Source organism: Muscardinus avellanarius (assembly GCF_963383645.1).
Source record: "Muscardinus avellanarius genome assembly, chromosome: 10".
Taxonomy (NCBI): domain Eukaryota; kingdom Metazoa; phylum Chordata; class Mammalia; order Rodentia; family Gliridae; genus Muscardinus; species Muscardinus avellanarius.
Window position 1 is genome coordinate 63,332,285 of NC_137796.1, and position 15,825 is coordinate 63,348,109.

A 15,825-nucleotide genomic window follows, 5' to 3' on the forward strand; every position below is an offset into this window, starting at 1 on the left:
CCATCTAACCCCAGTCAGAGTGGCAAGCATAAAGAAATCAAATAACAACAAATGCTGGCGAGGATGTGGGGACAGAGGAACTCTTTTACACTGTTGGTGGGAATGCAAACTAGTTCAGCCACTATAGAGATCTGTGTGGAGATTCCTGAGAAAGGTGGGAATAGATCCACCATATGATCCAGCTCTACCACTCCTGGGTATCTTTCCAAAGGGGTTGAATTCAGAGAACTACAGCAACATATGCATACCTATGTTCATAGCAGCACAATTCATAATAGGCAAAATATGGATCCAATCGAGAAGAGATTTTAAAAGGCCATTTGTATCACCTTTTGTGAGGTGGAGGGAGTTGAGAGATCTGTAGGAGCCAGGAAATCAGAGCCCACCAGCCCATAAAATATCAATTAAAGTTAAGGATTAAAATTGGGCAAAAGACATGCAATACTATATCTTATTGGTTACCCCAAACCAAATACTTACCAATCATAAAAGAGCAGATGAGGAACCTCAGTAAGATTTAAAAGCTCTATGCTGGGCATGGTGGCGCACGCTTATAATCCCCGCACTTGGGAGGCAGAGACAGGAGGATCACGCAGGTTCAAAGCCAGTTACGCTGGTTTAAGAGACCCTGTTTCCAAAAACAAAAAAAGTATAAAATAGGTCTGGGAGTGTAGCCCAGAGGTAGAAGGGCTTCTAGGATCCCCAGTACGACCAAAAAAAAAAAAAAAAAAAGATTTAAAAGCTCATCTCCAAAGACTTTGGGTTTTTTCTCTTTCAGGCTCCCTAACCCCCATACGTGTTGGGGGAGATATTTTTGTCTTCTATCTTTTCTTGACTTAAAAGAAACTTTAATATTTTTATATCCTTCATTAATCTTTGGACTTCATTTGTCAAAATCCACTGGACAAGATCTGGCTAGTAGCTGGCAGTCCCGGGTGCTGCTGGTCTGTCTGCTCAGAAGGAGGGTCCAAGCCTCCTGCCATCGCCAAAGGATCCCTCAGGCCTGAGTGATAATAATGCCATTCATCTTTGAGTGGGTCTACAATGGCTTCAGCAGTGTGTTCCAGTTCCTACAAAAAATCTGGAAAACTTGTATTCTTGGGTTTGGAAAACATGGGTAAAAGCACTCTTCTTCACGTGCTCAAAGATGACAGATTGGGCCAGCATGTTCCAACCCTGCACCCAACATCAGAAGAGCTGACAGCTGCTGAAGTGACCTTTACGACTTTTGATCTTGGCGGACATGATCAAGCTCATTGGGTTTGGAAAAATTTTCCAACAATTAATGAAATTTTCTTTCTGGTGGACTGGGCAGATCATTCTAGCCTCATGGAGTCCAAGGTTGAGCTTAATGCTCTCATGACTGATGAAACGATATCCAGTGTGCCAATCCTTATCTTGGGAAACAAAATTGACAGAACAGATATAATCAGTGAGCTATTTGGGCTTTTTGGACAAACCACAGGAAAGGGAATTGTGGGGTGGACACCCCGGCAGGGTGGTGATAGAAGCTCCCCTGCCTCTGTAACTGCCTTGTAGGAGGGGGCATCAGCTTATGCATGGAGAACCAGAAAAGGGGCAGGACTTGCAGTAGTGGCAGGTTTCCACTGTGGTAAGCTGGGGTGCTTCCTCATTATGAAGTGGTAGCAGATAGTTCACTGTGGAGGAGTTATAGAGTGGGTTATCATTATTATATTATTTTTACGTATAGCATTACAAATTACACCCCATCTTTGTTTTTATATTGTTGTAAAATTTTATTTCCCTCTATAGCACATTTTTCAGTTACAAAAGATGATTTTTAGCCAGGCGTGGTGGCGCACGCTTGTAATCCCCGCGTTTGGGAGGCTGAGAGAGGAGGATCGTGCAGGTTCGAAGCCAGCCTCAGTTGGCTTAAGAGACCCTGTTTCCAAAATATTTTATATTTTATAAATATAGAAGTAGCCCGGAGGTAGAAGGGAGTGTAGCCCGGAGTGTAGCCCGGAGGTAGAAGGCCCCTGGGTTCCATCCCCAGAACCACCAAAAGAAAAAAAAAAAAGATGATTTTTGCTTCATGAAAGAGTTGAGAACATCTCTCATGCAGTTAAACACTACGGGTGTGCTTCATTTACTTCTGTACAGATCCAAGGGGGGAAATGCTCTGAATCAAAGGACACAGGACAAAGTTCAAAGCTTATGGGCTTTCTCTTTCTTCTTTCTTTCTCTCTCTTTCTTTCTTTCTTTCTTTCTTTCTTTCTTTCTTTCTTTCTTTCTTTCTTTCTGTTGTTGTTATACTGGGGTTCCTGGAAACCCTTCTACCTCCGGGCTACACTCCCAGACCTATTTTATATTTCTATTTGGAAACAGGCTCTCTTAAGCCAGCGAGGCTGGCTTCGAACCTGCGCGATCCTCCTGTCTCCGCCTCCCAAGCGCGGGGATTACAAGCGTGCGCCACCACACCCGGCTGCTTATGGGCTTTTTAGTTCTGTGAGATGAGGACTTACACATCTGCTCTTGCTCATATAAATCTAGGAAAGACTTTCTCTGGATTTTAAATTTTCTACTTGTAGAATCTGGGTTCTCTCAAGGGACATATATTTTCTCTAATATGCCCAAACTTGGGAGCATTAGGGATACCACAGGGACTCCAGATAATGGAGGGGAAACCTCAGCAAAGCTAGAAAGGAGGGGTAGGAAAGGAAGAAGGCTGAGGTTGATTAATGGAGAGCTACATTCGATATGCGTTTAAGTGTGAATGTAGCATGGTCAACCTGGACACTCATTGGTGGAAGGGAGGAAAGGGGAAATGGGGGGATAGGGCACCAAGCACTGTGTGAATGTATGCCATTTTCAATATGATCCACTGTTGAAAGCCAAGGCCAGCTAGTCCAGTGGGGCGCGAGTTTGCTCACGGTCCAGGGTCTCAGTAAAGGTGGGGAAGGATAGAGTGATTCTACCACAGATTCTTATCTGTAGCGGTTCTTTCCTAGGAAAATAATCCTATGATCGGCGCTTTAGAAAGAACCTGACATGGATCGATGCTTCTTGTGCAATCGAACACTTTATTTTTGACACAAGATTTTTTATATATTCCCCTCTCCCAGTGAATTTCTAGTAAAAGAAAGTGCAAAACACCCAAGGTAAAAAGGAGATATACACATGCAAATTACCAACCCTGAACAAGACAAAAGTAAGGCCTGGGATATCCCAGGTCTTTGTGATTGAAATCAGTCCCATAATCTCAGGTGGGTCTTGTGCTCGGGAGACCAGCCCCCTTTGGCCTTGCAGCTGCAGAGGCTTCTATCTGGCTAAAAGTCACATCCAAGATCACTTGAAAAGTCCAGTTTGTTTTTTAAGGGTTTTCTTTAACCCTTTCAGAGCTCTCATTCCTAGGGCTTAGTCCAATGTTCTTCTTTATATATAATGGGGGACGAAGTCCGAGATTCCAGCTTTCATATAGTTATCTTAAGGAAAGTCCGTGTTCCTTTATGCTGATTTAGGGAATTTCGATGAATATCTGCTGGATTTTGTCTGCAATGCTATCCGCTGTCTGAAAACTTAAAACAAACTCATGACACAGTTTAGCAGGTAGGCACCAAGAAATAACATGAGGTCTTTAGATTTAGTTGTCAGATATATTTCTCTAGCAGCTGAGCATTTTCCCTCTTTTAATAATCCATATTCCTATCACTAACCCTCTGCAACTTTCTTTTCTTTTCTGATTATCCTAATTCTCTCTTTCCCATTCGGGCCAATCTTAGGATAAGCTCTTCTTCATACAAAGTACTTTCTTATTCTCACCATATTTTCTTTCTTTCTTTCATCTTTACACATCTATTTTATCTGTCCTTTGTTTTGACATAGCTATTTTTAACCAGGTGGTGTCGCTGTAACTCCAGGCATCACTAGGTCAAAGGTGGACTGGAATGCGGCTTCTAATTATCATTTGAACAAGGCTCATCTAATTACCATTTGAGCAAGGCTGAAAGTTTACTGGAAAGGTTATTTTACATGAATTCAATTTCTCACAGTCCTAATCTTTTTTCCACCGGAGCAATTTCATGTGGAAAGTTAAAAGAATCATTACTGAAAGAATAATAGTTATGAAAGAATATCTAAGAGTGGAGGAGTTTTTTGGCCAGAGACGATGCCCTCTCTCGGGGCTAATCGCCAATGACTACATGGATTCTCACACATGTAGATGCCGAGATGGTTTGGGCAGCAAAGTCTTGGCAATCCACGTAAAAATAAAAGAAAATATAAAAGAAAAGAATTCGGGTTCTCTCTTGTTCATGAGCTCTTTCTTTTTCTTACATCTTGTTTTCTTATTGGTTATCTATTTTATTGGTGTTTAAAGTATAGGTTAACATTTGTGGCTTTCCCAGGTTTTTCTTTTTTCCACCTTGGTATAAAATTGCCTTTCTCCATTCCAGAAATAAGCTGTGGAAAACACCAACCCAAGAACTTTCCGTAGAACTCTCCATTTGGAGGCAGCATCACTGATATCCATAAATATCCAGTATGAAAGCAGCAGCATTCCTATGAGGCCAAAACATTATTTTTATAGCCTTCTATTTTCTAAGAGTGCCATATGTGAAACTAATTTTTTTTTTTTTTTTTTTTGTGGTGATACTGGGGTTCCTGGAAGCCCTTCTACCTCCGGGCTACACTCCCAGACCTATTTTAAACTTTTTTATTTTTGGAAACAGGGTCTCCTAAGCCAGCGCGCTGGCTTCTAATCTGCACAATCCTCCTGTCTCCGCCTCCCAAAAAGGAAAAGGGAAACACCGAACAGCTGCCTGATGAGCAGCTGCCCTGAAATGAAAACACAGACAATTGCCTGATGAGCAACTGACAAAGTTTATTCTCTATAACCAAGATCTTTATACCCTTCTCCAGTTAGGTTAATCATCAGATCCTAGTAGAAAAGAGTAAATACCAAAGTACAATAGTGGGGTATTAAGTGAAGGACATGTAAATCACTAATCATAAGCAAGACAAAAGGAAGACCTGTGACATTATAGGTCTTGTGATTAAGATCAGCCCCCTGCTTACAGGTGGGCCTTAGAGGGCAAATTCCGGAAAGGACAGGAGTCAAACCCTGAGTTTTGGAGGGTCTGAACTTTCGTAGAATCGCCTTTAACTCTTTCAGAACCTTTCGTTCCTCAGCCTTTGTCCATGTCCTCCGTCACGCCACCAGCCCTTTTAATTTTGAGACAGGATCTCTCTAAGTTGCACAGGGTGGCCTCCAACTTGAGATCCTCCTGCTTCAGCTTCTCAAGTAGTTGGGGATTACAGGCCACCGTGTCCGACTCATACAATTTTTTTTTCATCATCAGTATTTGGAGGTTCTATCTTTCATGTCCTATACATTCACGCATTCCTACTTGAATAAAGGAATAGCTGTTGTGAATGGGACTACCAACAATTTCAGGGTTCTTTTTAATTCCTTAAGAGCAGAAAGTTGGTGCTTGGGGACCTTGAAGCATCAGTATCAGGGGACTGAGGGCAGGATAACAGGCGGTTAGAAAAGTGGTAGCATGCTGCATCCAGAGGCCAGGTGTGTAATAACTAGTATTAAAAAGTGTAAGGATAGAATTGATGAAATAAAACAAAATGAAAGTGCCTGCTAAAAGCAGAATGGTTTGAGTGGCTTTGGCCTCGGGGGAGACTCTCTGGGGGCTTTGGCATGTGCGGACGTGCTGCACTCTCTGGTGGTGCCTGTGTAGGAGAAGAACCATGTAGATGCTGGCTCCAGCCATGAGTGTCAGGAACACAACATCTGGGAAAGTCAACAGAATTGTGTATGTGGCATCAGATGCTTCAGGACTTTTGGAAGAGCACAGCCCATAGTCCCGAATCTTGGTAGAATTGTGGATATGCTGAAGGCCCTCCATTTTTATGGGAATAAAACAGTTTAGCAGCAAGTTGGAGACCCAACAGAGAACACAGAAGAAACCGATGTTCTTGCAAGTATGGTCTTTGAATCCCATCCACCTGCCAGTTCTGGGGCTGATGGTGATTGCCTGAAAATTGCTCAAGAGGCAAGTGGTACAGAGAGAAAGTCCCCGGGCTACTCTGTGGATATAAAAGGTAAGCTTACACCCAGTGTTTCCCAGGATGGGTGTCGCTCTCCAGATTAGTATCATCTGGGGAATTCCCTTGATGAGAAGAACTAAGAAGTTGGCCACTGCCATGTTGGTGAGAATCAGGTGGATGGGCCTCAGTGAGTGGCCCGTACAGGATGTGGGACCATAGGCTGAGAGAAGAAAGGCATTCCCCAGCACCCCAATCCCAGTTTGGGCCAGGAAAAGTAGCTTAAGGATAAAATCACCAAAACTCATTTTTAATTTTTTTTTGTGTGTGTGTGTGTGGCTGAGGATGGAACCCAGGGGTTTCTACCTTTAAGCTACACTCCCAGACCTATTTTATGTTGTTGGGTGTGTTTTTTTTGGTGATACTGGGGTTCCTAAAAACCCTTCTACCTCCGGGCTATACTCCCAGACCTATTTTTATGTTTTTTATTTGGAAATAGGGTCTCTTAAGCCAGCGAGGCTGGCTTCGAACCTGCGCGATCCTCCTGTCTCCACTTCCCAAGCGCGGGGATTACAAGCGTGCACCACCACACCCGGCCACACCTATTTTATATTTTACTGGAAAACAGGGTCTCACTAAGTTGCTGGGAGCCTCGCTAAGTTGCTGAGACTGGCTTTGAACCTGTGCGGTCCTCCCATCTCAGCCTCCCAAGTACTAGGATTACAAGCGTGCACCACCATGCCTGGCACCAAAACTCATTCTTATGGAATCATAGGATAAAGTTTTTTCAGAAGGGCGTGAGAGTGGTGCAGTTAATACTCGGTGTAGATTTCTTCCAGTATTCCAAATTCTGATAGGAACTTCTTGTCCCTCATGAACTTCCTTTCTGAGAAGAGTGATTACATTCATGGGAATAGGCTACACACCCGTGAACTCACAACTGTCACTAAGAGTTCCTGAAGTGTGATAAGATGTGTCCCTCTTATTTTTATGTATCCAGCTATTCCGGATGGGTCATTATTAGTCTGCTTACTAAACTTTCCACTTGCACGTGCAGAACATAACGCACAAACTGTAGCACATCAAAATGTCTTCCTGAAAGTCCACTGCACGCCGAGAGAGGTTCAGTGCTCAAATTAATTCACCCGAATCAGAGCCTAGTGTGGGAGATGCAAATATAAAAGTTTGAAGGCAAGAACAAGTAAATAATGCCAAAACCAAAAGATATAAATGATGTTATAGGAACATGTATCAGGGATTCTGGCAGTTAGTGATTCTCTGGTAACATAAAGAAATTTTTATTATTTTTATCCATTTAGTAAATTTTTCCTGAATTATTAATATTAATATGTATATACCAAAAAGAGCAAATAAGGCAAAGCTATATAGAGAAAAGTTAATCTCTTCCCATGAGTTCTCATGTATAGTATGCAATTGAACACACACACACACACACACACACACACACACACACACACACACGTGTTACTTGCAAGAACAAGTAAATAATACCCAAAACAAAAGATATAAATGAATGATGTTATAGGAACATGTATCAGGGATTCTGGCAGTTAGTGATTCTCTGGTAACATATAGAAATTTTTATTATTTTTATTCATTTAGTAAATTTTTTCCTAAATTTTTAATAGTAATATGTATATACCAGAAAAAGCAAATAAGGCAAAGCTATATAGAGAAAAGTTAATCTCCTCCCCTGAGTTCTCATATAGTACTTTTCTGCTGTCAGATAGACATATTTCAGGCACACATTCTTCAATTTTTGTCAGGTCCTTATACAAGGTATCTCTGTGTGGGCTTCAGCAATCAGTCATAAATGTTTGATTGAATTTAGTGATAATGCTCAGATTTTTAAAACAATCTTTACCATAAGTCATGGGTCAAAGAAATTAGACTAGAAACATGGCATTAAGAAAATACTATACTATGACCATGTGAGACATAAACCAGGAATGAAGGACAGTTAAGCATTACAAAATGTATTAATTAAAATCAGTGTATTGATGTTAAAAATAAAATTTGTATAATTTTTTTTTTGTGTGTGTGGTGCTGGGGATTGAACCCAGGGGCATTCTACCTCAAAGCTACACCCCAACCCAATTTTTAATTCTTTATTTTGAAACAGGGTCTCACTAAGTTGCAGAGGGCTTCACTAAGTAGCTGAGGCTGGCTGTGAACCTGGATCCTCCTGTCTCAGCCTCACAAGTACTTGGATTACAAGCATGCGTCATCATGCCCATCTTCCTATGATTGTTTTTATTGATGCTTTTAAAAAGCCTTTTGGAGATCTGTGTGAGGTGGTGTATGTCTGTAATCCCAGCGACTTGGGAGGTGGAGGCAGGAGGATTGAAAATTCTAGGCCAACCTGAGAAATTTAGCGAGACACTGTTTAAAAATAAAAAATAAGTAGCCAGGCGTGGTGGCACACGCTTGTAATCCCAGCATTTGGGAGGCTGAGACCTGGAGGATTGCGGTTTGTGGACAGCCTCATCTACTTAGTGAGGCCTTCTGCAACTGAGTGAGACCCGGTTTCAAAATAAAGAATAAAAAATAGGGCAGGGGGTGTAGCTCGGAGGTTGAATGTCCCTGGATTCCACCCCCAAAACTGCAAAAAATAAAAAATAAAAATTTTGACTTCCGGGAAGATGGCGACCGAGAAAAGCGGGGCTTAAGAGCCCCGCTAACAACAAATCTCCATTACCACAAAATCAGCGCCTTTCATAGCCAGAAAACACCATCACCAGTGAAACAAAAAATCACCAGGCTCCAGAGAGAAAGCGGACTGAGAACAGAACCACAGAGGAGATACACCGGCCTCGGGCCCGAGGACGCGGCAAACGCAGCAGCAGCGCCATACTGCCGGTGGCGGTGAATTCACCAGACGGCCACAGCAAGCCGAGGTGAGCCACTGTGGAACAGCTAGGCGAGATTTCTCCGCGCAGAGAGCATCTACAGCTCCCAGTGGCCGAGCTCAGCACACGCTGCAGGGATTCAGAGTAGAAATCAAAATCAAGAAGAAAAACGCCAGCCCCACAGCCGAGGGCGTAGCAGCGGCGCCATATTGCTACCGGCGGCAGCAGCAGCGAATTCAGCGAGGCCAGTACAGCTACATCTGCGTACTCAAGAACAGTGAGTCAAATTGCGGGCCATAGAGGAGAAATCCCTGGGACTTGACCCAGTGGGGGAGGGGCGGTGGCCGAGATATCACACCATAGGAGAACGTGCAACCTGGCACCCCCCACAGTCTAAAGCAGCCTCTATCGACTCTCTGGGTCGGAGACTCTGTGATAAAACCCAGTAAAGGAGTAGTGGGGTCTGAGATACTACAGACTCGAGAGCCAGAACACCTTAAGGGAAGTCATAGTGACCCAAGGGAAGAACCCAGAGAAGGCACAAACATCCGAAATCATGGGAAAGAGGAATAATACTGGAGCAATGAATGCCCACAACCCCACAACATCAGAACCCGATAAAACAGAAAATCAGAGATTTCTAGAAGATCAAATCAGGAAAATAACTGTAGAAATAATAGAGGTGCTTCGAAAAGAACTCAGAGAGAGCCAAAAAGAGATAAAGGATGCAATTAATGAAGTAAAGGCCTCAATTCAAAGCACAAACAACCAATTAGACCACATGGAGAACAGAATCTCGCTCTTAGAAGATGAGCAATCCAAAAATGAACTCATAGTTTCTAATCTAGAAAAAAATATCCGACAGCAGGAATCTGATATTGAAGAAATATGGGCCCATTTTAAGAGAGCTAACCTAAGAATAATTGGAATAGAGGAGGGAAAAGAAAGTGAAACCAAAGGGATCAACAATCTCTTCAAGGAAGTAATAGCAGAAAATTTTCCAAACATAGAGCAAGAGGTTGATACAAAGGTCCAGGAAACTTATAGAACTCCCTTTAGACAGGATCAGAGAAGAGGATCCCCACGCCACATAATTGTCAAAATGACCAATGTGGAAGCCAAGCAGAGAATCTTAAAGGCAACAAAAGCAAAGGGCCAAGTGACATTCAGAGGCAAACCAATTAGAATCACTCCAGACTTCCCAAACCAAGTTATGAGAGCCAGAAGGGCTTGGAGTAACATATTCCAAACTCTGAAAGAAAACAACTTCCAGCCAAAAATTTCCTACCCAGCAAAACTTTCTATCAAATTAGATGGGGAAATAAGAAGCTTCCATGACAAACAGAAACTGAAGGAATTTATGTCCTCAAAACCAGCGCTAGAGAAAATACTCAGAGATTAACTACAAAGAAGAAATAGGTAACACACACCAGAACCAGAGAAACAAGATTTTCCATCCAATAGACAACTAAGATTTGTTATCTGTGGAGATTCATTATTTATGTTAGTCTTTTACCTATCTCTAAAGGGTATTGTTTGCCTTTATTGTTGTTAATTTTTAGGATTTCTAGTTGGAATATTAATATACCTTCAGATATAGCATTTGGAAATATTTTATCCCATTCTATTAGTAACTGTTAACTCTGTTTACATTGTCTTTGGATATACAATTCTTTTTTTTTTTAGGGAGTTTGTATACTCCTCTGTTGCCTGTGCCATTGAAATCATAACCAAGAAATCACTGCCAATTTCAATGTTGTGAGGTTTAATGACCCAGATTTTCTCCTAAAAGTTTATAGTCTTAAGATTTATATTTAGGTCTATTATCTATTTTGAATTAATATTGTATATGGGATTAGGTAAGGGTCCAATTTTATTCTTTTCCATGTAATTATTATTTTTCAACAATATTTAATTAAAAGATTTTTATTTCCACCACCAAAGGTTCATGGAAACCTTGTCAAAAATAACTTGACAATATAGGGAAGAATTTAGCTCTAGGCTTTTATTTAACTCCAATGGTTTATATATCTGCCTTTAGAATAGTACTACACTGTTTCAATTATTGTAGCTTTATATGGTTTGAAATCAGAAAATATATATCTTCTAGCTTTGTTCTTTTTCAAGATCGTTTTGGGTACCTAGAGTCCATATTCCATATTAGGATAGATTTTTTTCTGAAAAATAAATATGTAAATATATGATAGTTTCACCTAAAAAAAATAGAAAAAATATTCTCTGGTAAGAAAGAAAGCAAAAAGAAATATTGAAATGTTATCTTTAAGTCATCAAAAGCTTGGTATCAGACAAATGAAACTGTTATGTGAGATTATCATTTTTAATTTTAGATAAATTGCCATAACACTAGATGTCAACTACTAAGCCAAGCATGGGAGGGAGGGATAGGGAGAGAATGGGGTGGGGATTGGGTGGGAGCTGATTGGGAAAAGTGTGCATGTATGTCTACAAAAGTATGTATCCTACTATGATGTATGAATACAGTGCACCAATAAAAAAAATAAAAAAAATAAAAAAAAAAGAACACCAATGAAAAAAAAAATTTTTTAATTAAAAAATAAAAATAATCTGGAGATGAGGTTTAGTGGAAGAGCACTTGCCTATCATTTGCAAGGGCCTGGATTCAATCTCTAATACTGTAAATAAACAAGCTTTACGGGCTAGAGAATGTATCTCAGTGATAGTCACTTTCTTGCATGCACAAGGCTCTGTGTTCAATTCTAGTGTGAATGTGGAATTTAACACACACACACACACACACACACACACACACACACACACACAGCCTTGACAAAAATCAATGAAGAGGAGGGAGTGAGGAGGAAGCTGGAGGTAGGAGAAATTCACCATTGTTAAATTAATTAGTAGGCATGGGCACCATCTTCCCTTGCAGCACCAGGCCCCAGAGAGGAGGGGGGACTTAGAACAGAGCTCAGAGCCACAGAGGAGATACGCCAGCCTCACGCCGGAGGACACGGCAGCAGTGCCTTACTGCCGGCGGCAGTGGCGAGTTCACTGGATGGCTCCAGACCAACACACTCAACAACCCACCAGGCTCCAGAGATGAGTGGCGGACAGCGAGCTGAGGTGAGCCGCTGTGGAACAGCCGGATGGAATTCAGCAGATTTTTTGGCACAGGGAGCATCTAAAGCTCCCAGTAGCTGGACTCAGCACACCCTGCAGGGACTCAGAGCGGAGCTCAAAACAAGAGAAGAAATACGCCAGCCTTACAGTCGAGGGCATGGCAGCGGTACCATATTTCCACCGGCGGCAGCAGCAGCGAATTCACTCAGTCCACTACAGCTCCATCAGCGCACTCAACAACAGTGAGTCAAATTGCGGCCCCTAGAGGAGAAATCCCAGTACTGCACTCCCAGGGACTTGACCCAGTGGGGGAGTGGCGGTGGCAGAGATATCACACCATAGGAGAACGCCCAACCTGGCACATCCCATGGTCTAAAGCAGCCTCGATTGACTCCCTGGGTCTGAGACTCTGTGATACAACCCAGTAAAGGAGTAGTGGGGACTGAGATACCATAGATGCGAGATCCAGAGCACCTTAAGTGAAGTTGTAGTGACCCAAGGGAAGAACCCAGAGAAGGCACAAACTTCTGAAACCATGGGAAAGAGGAATAACAATGGAGCAATAAATGCCCACAACCCCAAACATTAGAACCTGATAAAACAGAAATTCAGAGATTTCTAGAAGATCAAATCAGGAAAATAACTGTAGAAATAACAGAGGTGTTTCGAAAAGAATTCAGAGAGAGCCAAAAAGAGATAAAGGATGCAATTAATGAAATAAAGGCCTCAATTCAAAGTACAAACAACTGATTAGACCACATGGAGAATAGAATCTTGCTCTTAGAAGATATCACTACAAAAATGAACGCATAGTTTCTAATTTTGAAAAAAAATTCGCCAGCAGGAATCTGACATTGAAGAAATATGGGCCCATTTTAAGAGAGCTAACCTAAGAATACTTGGAATAGAGGAGGGAAAAGAAAGTGAAACCAAAGGGATCAACAATCTCTTCAAGGAAGTAATAGCAGAAAATTTTCCAAACATAGAGCAAGAGGTCGATACACAGTTCCAGGAAACATACAGAACTCCCTTTATACAGGATCGGAGAAGAGGATCCCCACGCCACATAATTGTCAAAATGACCAATGTGGAAGCCAAGCAGAGAATCTTAAAGGCAACAAAAACAAAGGGCCAAGTGACATTCAGAGGCAAACCAATTAGAATCACTCCAGACTTCCCAAACCAAGTCATGAGAGTCAGAAGGGCTTGGAGTAACATATTCCAAACTCTGAAAGAAAACAACTTCCAGCCAAAAATTTCCTACCCAGCAAAACTTTCTATCAAATTAGATGGAGAAATAAGAAGCTTCCATGACAAACAGAAACTGAAGGAATTTATGTCCTCAAAACCAGCGCTAGAGAAAATACTCAGAGATTAACTACAAAGAAGAAATAGGTAACACACACCAGAACCAGAGAAACAAGATTTTCCATCCAATAGACAACTAAGATTTGTTATCTGTGGAGATTCATTATTTATGCTAGTCTTTTACCTATCTCTAAATTGTATTGTTTGCTTTTATTGTTGCTAATTTTTAGGATTTCTAGTTGGAATATTAATATACCTTCAGATATAGCATTTGGAAATATTTTATCCCATTCTATCAGTAACTTTTAACTCTGTTTACATTGTCTTTGGATATACAATATTTTTTTTTTATCTTTTAGGGAGTTTGTATACTCTTCTGTTGCCTGTGCCATTGAAATCATAACCAAGAAATCACTGCCAATTTCAATGTTGTGAGGTTTTATGACCCAGATTTTCTCCTAAAAGTTTATAGTCTTAAGATTTATATTTAGGTCTTTTATCTATTTTGAGTTAATATTTGTATATGGTGTTAGGTAAGGGTCCAATTTTGTTCTTTTTCATGTAATTATTATTTTTCAACAATATTTAGTTAAAAGATTATTATTTCCTCCACCAAATGTCTGTGGAAACCTTGTCAAAAATAACTTGACAATATATGGAAGAATTCATCTCTAGGCTTTTATTTAACTCCAATGGTTTATATATCTGCCTTTAGAATAGTACTACACTGTTTCAATTATTGTAGCTTTATATGGTTTGAAATCAGAAAATATTCATCTTTTAGCTTTGTTCTTTTTCAAGATCGTTTTGGGTATCTAGAGTCCATATTCCATATTAGGATAGATTTTTTTCTGATAAATAAATAAATAAATAAATATTCTCTGGTAAGAAAGAAAGCAAAAAGAAATATTGAAATGTTATCTTTAAGTCATCAAAAGCTTGGTATCAGATAAATGAAACTGTTATGTGAGATTATCGTTGTTAATTTTGGATAAATTGCTATAATACTAGATGTCAACCACTAAGCCAAGCATGGGAAGGAGTGATGGGGAGGGAACGGGGTGGGGATTGGGTAGGGGCTAACTGGGCGATGTGTGCATGTATGTTTATAAAAGTATTATTTTTATCTCATTATGATATATGAATACAGTGCACCAATAAAAAATAAATAAAACGTTAATTAGTAGAAGAGTTTTTGAATGTAGCACACCATAAAATTAATGTATGAAAATCAATAGTCTGATGGGCTGGGTTATAGCTCAGATGTTGAATACATCCTTGATATGAATGAGGTCTTGTGTTAAATCCCCGACTACACCAGATTTTTTAGTAAATAAAAAAATAATACTTCTTATTCACAGAAATAATAATCATAGTATATGATAGAGGAGAAAATTAATTTATAAATGCAACAAAAATTTATACTTTTCAGAAAAGGACTTAAGAAAGTACATAGAAAAGCATGAAAGGGAAAAGTCTTAAACCTTCCAGGAGGATCCCAAAGGAAACTGATTGAATGGAAAACATTTTTTTTAAATTATTGACTAGGCTATCTTTTTTTTATGGTACTGGGGATGGAACCCAGGGGCATTCTACCTCTGACCTACACCCCACCCACCCCTATTTTTTTATTTTTTTATTTTGAAACAGGGTCTCATTGGGTTGCAAAGGGCCTCACTAAGCAGCTGAGTTTGAATAGGATATCTAAATGTTTCAAAGATAATAGTTCTTCAAATGTTTATCAAAGAATGGAAGTTCCAAGTAAATAAAACAACAATCTTTTTTTCTAGAATCAGACAAGTTGATATAAAATATGTGAATTATTTAAACAATAATTTGCATTAGGCAGAAAAAAGATATTTAAAAAGAGATATAAGATATGAAGTAGCAAAGTCTATTATTAAAAGTGTTAGCCCTGCAAATAGACAAACAGTAAAATAATGGGAATAGATAGATAGATACCTTTGTGTAGTTCTGGGGATTGAAAGCTATATCCCAGCCCTATTTTATTTTTTTTTATTTCAAAGCAGGGTCTCCCTAAGTTGCTGAGGCTGGATTCAAACCTATAGTCCTCCTTTCTCAACCTCTTAACCACTGGAATTACAGGCATGGGCCACTACATCTGGCTGATACCTAAAATTGTAAAATGAATCAATCCATGTAAGTATTAGAAAAAATACTTAAATTCCTCTATGACTTGAATACAGAATAAAACATTTCTAACGATGATTCAAAATAAAAGGCAATAAGCTATTGATAAGGCTAACTACACAAAGAGTAAAAAAAAAAAAAAAAAAAAAAAAAGTTTTCATGGCCCGAACAGTATAAGCACATTACAAAAGAAAAGAAAATTTCTGCTTCAGGTATAGCTAAGCAAATCCGAGTGAGTCAACTCTCCTGCAAATTATAACCATAGACTGTGGAATATAAAATGTGACTACCTGCAGGTATTTACTAGTGCTCACTAATGAATGAACACAAGCAGACAGCTCCTTGTTTTTTGTGGGACTAGGGATTGAGAGAGGGGCTT

General features: G+C 40.1%; 2 protein-coding genes across 2 annotated transcripts; one reads left to right on the plus strand and one right to left on the minus strand.

Moving 5' to 3' along the window:
* Positions 1-1,044: 1,044 nt before the first annotated feature.
* LOC308268583 (small COPII coat GTPase SAR1A-like) lies at positions 1,045-1,539 on the plus strand (the record flags this gene model as incomplete). The annotated part of the gene is made up of 1 exon (XM_080703702.1): positions 1,045-1,539. The coding sequence occupies one exon, from the start codon at positions 1,045-1,047 to the stop codon at positions 1,537-1,539; it is 495 nt and encodes a 164-aa protein (XP_080559828.1).
* A 3,890-nt stretch (positions 1,540-5,429) lies between these two features.
* Positions 5,430-6,176, minus strand: LOC308268584 (vomeronasal type-1 receptor 4-like; the record flags this gene model as incomplete). Its single annotated transcript, XM_080703703.1, has 1 exon — positions 5,430-6,176. One exon carries the CDS (start codon positions 6,174-6,176, stop codon positions 5,430-5,432), a length of 747 nt encoding a protein of 248 aa, XP_080559829.1.
* Between the last annotated feature and the right edge of the window lie 9,649 nt (positions 6,177-15,825).